An 8,171-nucleotide genomic window follows, 5' to 3' on the forward strand; every position below is an offset into this window, starting at 1 on the left:
ACATCAACTCATTTATACCTTTACTGCCCCCTAGTGGCGAGAGAGCAATTGGTTTGTATTTTGTTAATTTTTTAAAAAAGGTAATATGACCCGAAGGAAATGAGCTAGACTTGTTTATGTTTGTTGTATAGTTTTGAGTGATGGTCTCTTGTCGTCTTTGGCCGCCCGCCTGCCGCGTTCCATTAAATCACCCCGGCCATGCCTCGCATTTTTCGGCTTCTGCCCGCCATGGTGTTCTTTCTGCACCCAAGTCCGGGCTACTTCCCCGAGTCGCCTCTGCTGGTCCCGCTCAGCTGCGTCTATGAGTGACCCCAAGAGCCCAGAAGACATCCGCAGGGACCCGGTTCTGTGGAATGCTTTTCCCCCTGAGATTCGATCTGCAACCTTAGTTGAAATGTTTAAATCTAGGCTTAAAACAAGTCCATTCGATTGTTTTATGACCTATTATTTTATGTTGACTATATGGGCGTATTATTTGTCTTTGCAACATCCATTGCAGCCTGGTCATCCTGGAAGTAGGCAGTCCCTTCTCAATGTATCATTTTCCTCATGTTTTTCTATGACCGCATGCAAATTTTAGATCGTGTCTTAATGGTGTAGTTTGCAATAGTCTTTGATCTGTGCAGCCCCTTGACTCTTTGTGATTAAGGGCTATACAAATACACAACTCGACTTTGAGAGTGCAATAAGTCCAAAGTTGAGACTATGATTAAGGGGTATACAATAACACATGTTTTGACCTTGAGCTGAACCAAAAGGGACTGCATAAGTCACGATTTTGAGACAGGAAGCTGACTATTGTTATCAACTGGTGGTTCATTTGTTATATAATGTTGTATTGACTTTTGAAATCCTTATAGCCTGATTAACTTAGGATTCTGTCATATACGACTCTCTCAAAAAGGTTTAAAATTTTCTTACCCCGATGTAGATTTCAGATATTTATAACAGCCCTATAAACCAACGGCTAGCCAATGTATTTGTAAACCTTTACTGAAACCGGTAGATACAGCTTTTCAGTCTTGATCCAAACAAACACAAACTCCTCTGCATTTAAACCCAACAACGTAGATTCCACCATTATTAAAAGGAGAGCTTTATTTTTTTTAAAGACCATTAAAAATAAATACTATACAGAATCCAATGTAAAAAATGTTGATACACCGTTTCTGTCTGAAAAAGGTTAACACGTTTATATATAAAACTCCCTCAAAACAATAATACCAAGGAAAGTTGGTAAGCGTTAAAATGAGGCTGTAGAATCTCTGAAACTGCAATTTTGGTCCTTTAACAGCAAGCAGCCACCTATTGGGCACACAATTTCACCGGAGGTAGATCACGCAATGTGGTCACCAATTGAATAAAAGATAAATCAATTAGGCAAAAATCAGACGAGTAGAATATCTTCAGGAGGAAGATTTACACACCTTAATCTGCATGAACTGAACGCACCATTAACTACTGTGCAGACAACCACCACCCTAAAGCCAAATGGTGGACAGAAGAATGTTGGTATAGAATTAACAGTTGTCGATTATATTTACGGAACTTGCCCAAAAAAAAAAAAAAAAATGAACATGAGGTGCTCCAAACACTCATTGTTGATTTTACTTTACAGGTCTTTTTATTGAACTTGCCCCGTTAAAGTCTAAAGACCCCAAGAGCTCGATTGAAGTTAAAAACACCCAATGACACCTAAACACTGTTTGCACTCTTTCAGCATTCACAGCAAGCATTTTCATAAGTTTTCTTAAGTGTCTGTTGATGCTTGAGGTTTGAGTGAAGTCCTCATTTTGCAATTCCTCAAATTATACCAAAGACCGGAGTGAGTTTAAAATGATAGGTACAAATTCGCACGAAAAAAATGATGCTGGAATGTCCATTTAAACCTCAAGTTTTAGTGAGACTGTAGCAAACAGTGTTGAGTAAACTGTCGGAACAGTGAAGGAATCAAGGCAGCCGAGTTGTCCTTCCACGTGGATTACTGTCAATATGAATCATTATTAACTAAAAGTCAATTTCAATATTTGTTTTAAAACTGGACAGGCGTTGGAGGAATGAGGCCCTATGGATTTTGACGACTTAGAAAAGATCAGCCACATTCATTGGCATCTCTTCAATGGTAGTGTTGTAGAAGGTCTCGATGTCCCGCAGAACACGTTTGTCCTCAGTGGTGACCATGTTAATAGCGACTCCTTTTCTGCCAAAACGACCTCCACGACCAATCCTGACATTCAGACAGAACGATTGAGTTGATGCATGCCGATTCTGACAATACAATTTCTAATGACGGCACAAAACGTACCTGTGAATGTAGTTCTCTCTGTTGGTCGGCAGGTCATAGTTGATGACAAGAGAAACTTGCTGCACGTCAATGCCACGAGCCTGGTAGGAGCCACACAAGATTGCTCATCGTACCGTGAAATTATTCATTTTAAGACATTTCATCGCCACATAAACCATGTTATCTGTCATTTAGTTGTCAATCTGGGAAAAAAAGCCCAGCTACAGTGGAGGACAGATGGTTCTCTACCAGGTAACATTCAATCCTTCCCCAACACCATAGTTGGGAGGAGAGGTAACCCTGGATATGTTTTTTTTTCTTCACCAGCTACAATGTCAATACCTTAAATCTTAAAAGGCAAATATTTCCACATATTGGCTTGTACATGCAGTGCATGAATCATGCGAATATATCAGCTAATTACATCTTTTCAGAAGAGACGTCAAAGTGGTTCTCAAGCCACGACCACAAGAAACACAGTCGCCGCATGCAGTTACTGTGACTTGATGCCCGAGTGCATGGTTCCTAAGTAGGTCACCAACTTTTGCTGAGGTAAATAGTTTACCACAACACCAGAAGCAGAGTGAATGAACACGCTGAAATCCAACCCTAATGACAATGATATCAGCTACATACCAGTGCCACAAAATTCTCAGTTGCTAAAATTAAAATCGGGGATTGGGGGGAACCTTTAGTAATGTTTAGTTTGCATGCCAATGTTGCCTGTTCACACTGCAAGTAAACATGCCAGAATTGCATGACACAAGTCAGTGCCAATGAAGCTCCAGAACTCCACTACTTACATTCATCAGAACCAGCTGCATTTTAGTACAAGTAACAGCTAACTAATGACACTTGTACCAATTTCCTCAATTCGATAAATGGCACTGGAGCAGACCAGCAACGTGTATAACAATTTTGGGCAGCATTTCAAACAATTTACAACTGCACTCAGTAAAATAATACCATTGCGGCAGGTGGCCACTAATAGATTTTGATTCACATCCTACTGGTTGGAACTGATCCTAATCTTAAATTACTCGAACAGAGTTGCAGTACATAGCCACAGCATTAACACTGTCACAAGCAAACATAAAACACATACGAGCAAGTCAGTGGTGATGAGGACCCGACTGGAGCCTGAACGGAACTCCCTCATGATCAAGTCCCGCTCTTTCTGGTCCATTTCACCATGCTAGAAAAGACAATGCAGTTGCATAAAAGCATTATTGAGGGAACAGGTCAGGCCATAAACACCAATGGATACGATGCCTCACCATGGCTGAAACGGTGAAGTCCCTTGATTGCATCTTCTCAGTGAGCCAGTCTACTTTCCTCCTTGTGTTGATGAAGATGACAGCCTGAGTGATGGTCAGGGTTTCATACAGATCGCAAAGAGTGTCCAGCTTCCACTCCTGCAAAAATCACAATGGGCATTAAAAAGTTTGAATTTTTCAGCCGCTCACTCAGACAAAACACCAACCTCCTTCTCCACATTGACGTAAAACTGGCGAATACCCTCAAGGGTCAGCTCCTCTCGTTTTACCAAAATGCGGATTGGGTCTCGCATGAAGTTCTTTGTGACCTCCAACACATCAGCTGGCATGGTAGCCGACAGAAGGACAACCTAAAAAAAAAAAAAAAAAGTATATATATATATATATATATATATATATATATATATATTGGTTTAGGAGACCAAGATAAATAGGCACATTTGGTAAACTGAACCATTCAGAACACAAACCTGTGTGTTGCCATTCAGTTTCCGGAAGATCTCATAGATTTGATCTTTGAAACCTCGGCTCAGCATCTCATCAGCCTCATCCAGCACAAACATTTTGATGTACTTGGGAGCTATTTAAAAAAAACAAAAAAAACAAACAAGACAGAAAAGATTTAGAACATCCCGCTGTTGAGATGGCAGCTGATGTGGAACTACTTTGGGGCAAGCTGTATTCAGATACAAAAGTGAGATCACATCTCAGGATGCCTGGTGAGCTGCCAACTCAGGCCGGCAAAACGTCAGCCAGACTCGCTACACACCAGGGTCTTCCAGAGTCAGTTGACACGCATGGATTTCATCACTATACAGCAAGTCGCACAAATACTAAAAATGCTAACTTGTTCAGCTCATTGTTGACCAATGGCCTAGTCTCACCCTTTATTGGAATGAGCCAATCACAGTGCGAATGGCAGACTACACAGACAAGCTCTGCAGGCATGTGCCTACATTGTAGTCAATTTGTGCTCATTTCTACATTCTAAACTTTAAATGGTCAAGCAGTGTGATGCACGCAAATATGATAGTTATCTTGAGAGGCTGAACAACGGGGGATATTTTTTGCCCGATAGCCACATCTGGGTGGAGACAAGTGTCCTTTGGATTAACAGTAGCAACTCCATAAAGGTATGTCTGCAACTGTTCCAAATCAACATCATCTGAGAATACATGTCATCATTTTGTTGAAGCGAAAGCTTAATTGCTTCCAATGCCAGAATGATTTCCGGGTCAACAGGTACTCACAGATGTTTTTGCGATTCAACATGTCAAAGACACGGCCAGGGGTCCCCACAACAATGTGAGGTGACTCCGCCTGCAGCTTCTGAGACTCATTGCGGATGTTAGTCCCACCGATGCATGCGTGGCAACCAGCGCCCATGTAGTCACCCAGAGAAAGCACAACTTTCTGGATCTGATTGAAACCACAGACAAAACATTTAACATAATGACCAGTTTTCATTTACTCCATGTCCAAGGAAACCAAGAGCTAACCTGTTGTGCCAGCTCCCTAGTGGGGGCCAAGACCAAAGCCTGTGTGCCTTTCAGCGTCACATCAACCTGCTGAAGGATGGAAATGGCAAAGGTCGCAGTCTTTCCTGTGCCGGACTGGGCTTGAGCAATAACATCATAACCTGTAACACACATCTTATTAAAACAGCATTCATGTTTTAATGGGACTTATTGAAGGATTTTGTACAGATTTGGGAAATCACATATGGAATGGCTCATTCGATTACAGAAGAAAGCGCTTAGGATTGTGCACAGCTCTAAAGAACATTAACCGTTTATAGCATTTATCAGACTACAAATCAAGAGATTAGTGAAACTTACATGCTTGTCATTAGTCTACAAAGCAAGTAAACAAGCTCCAACCACCAACAAATAATCAACAGTCTCTCTAAAGAGAAGACACTCCCCGCATCTCAGGGGAATCCATAACATCAAGATCAAATATTCTCACACAGCATCTTGACTTGATATAGAATACGTCTTCCGTGCAAGGAGGCGGAAGTAACAAAAGCTTGGGCTTCAGCCCACTCCCCCCTTAGGACATTTGTATAAAATAGAATTGGTCAGATGTTTTTAAAGCAAATAATTTGCTTTTCTTTGTGATCAGTGCCTATTTCAAACCCAATTCATACATTCATTCAAGCAAGATGAAAGGGACAGAATCTTTCAACTCACCCTTGATACAAGGAATAATAGCTCTTTGTTGAATTGCTGAAGGCTTCTCAAAACCATAAGCATAAATTCCTCGGAGCAACTCCTCACGCAGGTTCATGTCATCAAAAATCTCCACGATGTCATTCCAGTTACTCTGCAAGGGGGTAATCGAACATGACAATGTTACAGGTCCAAATTCGTATCCACGAATCGTCTGGCGTTAAATTGGAAACTCACCTCAATGATGCCATCTGGCTCCATGCCCTCTGGCCCATTGTCTCTGAGGATGAAATAATCACCATCGTTACGCAATGCCCAAAGTCGCATCGCTTTTCACGTTCGTTTGAAAGCGCAACAGGATGGACAGGAACCCACGCGTTCATTTGAACAAGTCCGCCATTTTAGCGTGCCGTTCAAGATGGCTCCATGGGCGATCGGATGGCGATGTTACGAGACAAAAATCTCATCTTTCGACTACATCCAATTCCTTTTCGGTTTTAGTCGTAAAATTTTAGCATTACCAACATAGAAAATGTTAGTCACCGCGAACGAGAAATTAGATTACAGTACGCTTAAGCCTTAAAGTCCTTTGATCGGCTAGTTTTAACTACACCGATACCGCTAGTTCAACATTTTCACACTGAAATAATTTCTCGCTCCGAACAAGAAAGTGCGCGATTTTCTCGACGATCTGCGGCCTTTTCTTCCGGCATTGTTACCACAGGCGTGTCCGCCACCCTTTGCCAGCGAAAAAGCATCACACATGTGACACACTGACTCTTTAAAATGAACAGACAACGGAGTAGATGCCGATTTCAATACGATTGTACAGCTACAATGGCCACGACGTTGAGCTTGTTTCAGGGTTGAAATAAGATGATACATGCGGCCTACCTGCACCGGCGGGTCACATGCTACACTGCTCGGCTATATTAGCTTCAGTAAACCGCAGAGTTAGCTATGAGCTAATTAGGCCTAAACAAAAGGAGGAATTTAACTTATCAGAACGTCAAATGCGAACGACGTTAACCGAAACACACCTATGCCGGGCTGACCGAAACCAGGACATACATAACAAAATGGAGTAGTTTCTCTGTTAGAAGGCCCCGACACTAACGCGTGTTACCCCGGTATAGAAAATGCAAAACCATACTAACTGCGGCTTCATTGTATATTCCGAAATAACCTTGAATGTAAATTCAATCCCATTTGGTGTGCGTAAGGTGACTTCTCGTGCGAACTGTTCTTACCTCTCATCGTTGTTCGCAGACATTATTACAAAGAAAGAAAGAACGGTGAAAATGTCTTATATACTTCGACGCCACAACCGGGCGTTCTCATTGCACTGCACCGCCGTCATTTATCAAAAGTCCCGCCTATGACCACTCGTGATTGGTCTAGATCTACGTCATCCATACATAAGTGGTCGTGAAGGTGACGCCACTTCCGCTGAGGGATGGGTTCGAAAATAAGTATTTTAAGTGTTTTATCAAAAATATTAAGGTTCACGGATTCCTTAACCGCATGGGTGGTGGGGCACATTAAGGACGCTACTCTAGACATGTTTCTCCACTGTTGACGGTTCCTGGCCTGCAAAGTTGGCACCAGTCCATTCCTTAATGTTGTCAGCCCAGTATTTTTGGGTCTTCCTCTCCTCCTGCCCCCTTGGACTGTGCCCTGGAGAATGACCATGGCCAGTCTTGATGATCTTGTGACATGACCATACCACTAAAGTTTCCGTCTGTGCACAGTTTTCAACAGTTCTTCGTAGGGTCCACTGTGCCCTCTGATGGTGCTCTGCACCCTTTTGTTTGTCACATGGGCTAAGTAGCTGATGCCTGAAGTTTCCTGTAGCATCACATCTCCATGGCCTGGATTTCCTTTTCCAGTTTTGCTGTAAAAGCCCAAGTCTCGCAAGCGTAGAGGAACATGGAAGTAACCAGCGCTTGCATTAGTCTAATTTTTGATTTTACTGCTTTGTTCCTGTCCCTCCAGATGGGTTTAAGTCTGGCAAGTGAGGCTATGGTTTGGGCTATCCTGGCCCGGATTTCTAGTTCTGACCCCTCTTCTGATATGATAGCTCCAAGATATTTGAATTTGGTGACAGGTTCTAGTTCTCTGTGGTTAATGGTGATGTCTGTGGTGATACCCTGGGGATTGTTGGTCATTGCTTTTGTTTTTTTTCTGTGCTGATTTCGATCCCATATTGGCTTGATGCTTAGACCAGATCTCCGAGTTCCTGTTCGTCTCCTGCCAATCCGACAATATCATCAGCAAAACACAGGTTAATGATGTTGTGTCCCCCAATACTGAATGTAACTTCATGTTGCTCCAGAGCTTTGGGCATGATCCAATCCAGGAAAATGGTGAATAAAGTTGGAGCGAGAGAATGCAGCCTCGTCTCACACCGACTGTGGTTTGAAACAAATTGGAGAACTC

At 42.4% G+C, this 8,171-nt stretch overlaps 1 protein-coding gene and 1 non-coding gene across 3 annotated transcripts; both read right to left on the reverse strand.

The window, feature by feature from the left end:
- Positions 1-1,078: 1,078 nt before the first annotated feature.
- Positions 1,079-7,110, reverse strand: LOC148356713 (eukaryotic initiation factor 4A-I-like). 2 transcript variants are annotated; one of them, XM_088346935.1, is made up of 11 exons: positions 6,983-7,110; positions 5,970-6,012; positions 5,754-5,886; positions 5,061-5,200; positions 4,812-4,980; positions 4,032-4,141; positions 3,768-3,911; positions 3,562-3,699; positions 3,390-3,479; positions 2,306-2,385; positions 1,079-2,227 (listed from the first exon to the last, which is right to left on the reverse strand). In XM_088346935.1, the coding sequence occupies exons 1-11, from the start codon at positions 7,003-7,005 to the stop codon at positions 2,083-2,085; spliced, it is 1,215 nt and encodes a 404-aa protein (XP_088203061.1). In that variant the 5' UTR covers positions 7,006-7,110; the 3' UTR covers positions 1,079-2,082. The 2 variants fall into 2 exon arrangements, with proteins under 2 accessions (XP_088203061.1, XP_088203062.1); XM_088346936.1 differs by lacking the exon at positions 6,983-7,110 and adding an exon at positions 6,890-6,915.
- LOC148356714 (small nucleolar RNA SNORD10) lies at positions 4,239-4,378 on the reverse strand. The gene has a single exon (XR_015852162.1). It is a non-coding gene; the product is annotated as a small nucleolar RNA SNORD10 (small nucleolar RNA).
- Positions 7,111-8,171: the final 1,061 nt, after the last annotated feature.

The sequence above is a fragment of the Urocampus carinirostris genome, chromosome 11 (genome assembly GCF_059441175.1).
Source record: "Urocampus carinirostris isolate Australia breed hairy pipefish chromosome 11, RoL_Ucar_1.0, whole genome shotgun sequence".
In the NCBI taxonomy this organism is placed as follows: Eukaryota; Metazoa; Chordata; class Actinopteri; order Syngnathiformes; family Syngnathidae; genus Urocampus; species Urocampus carinirostris.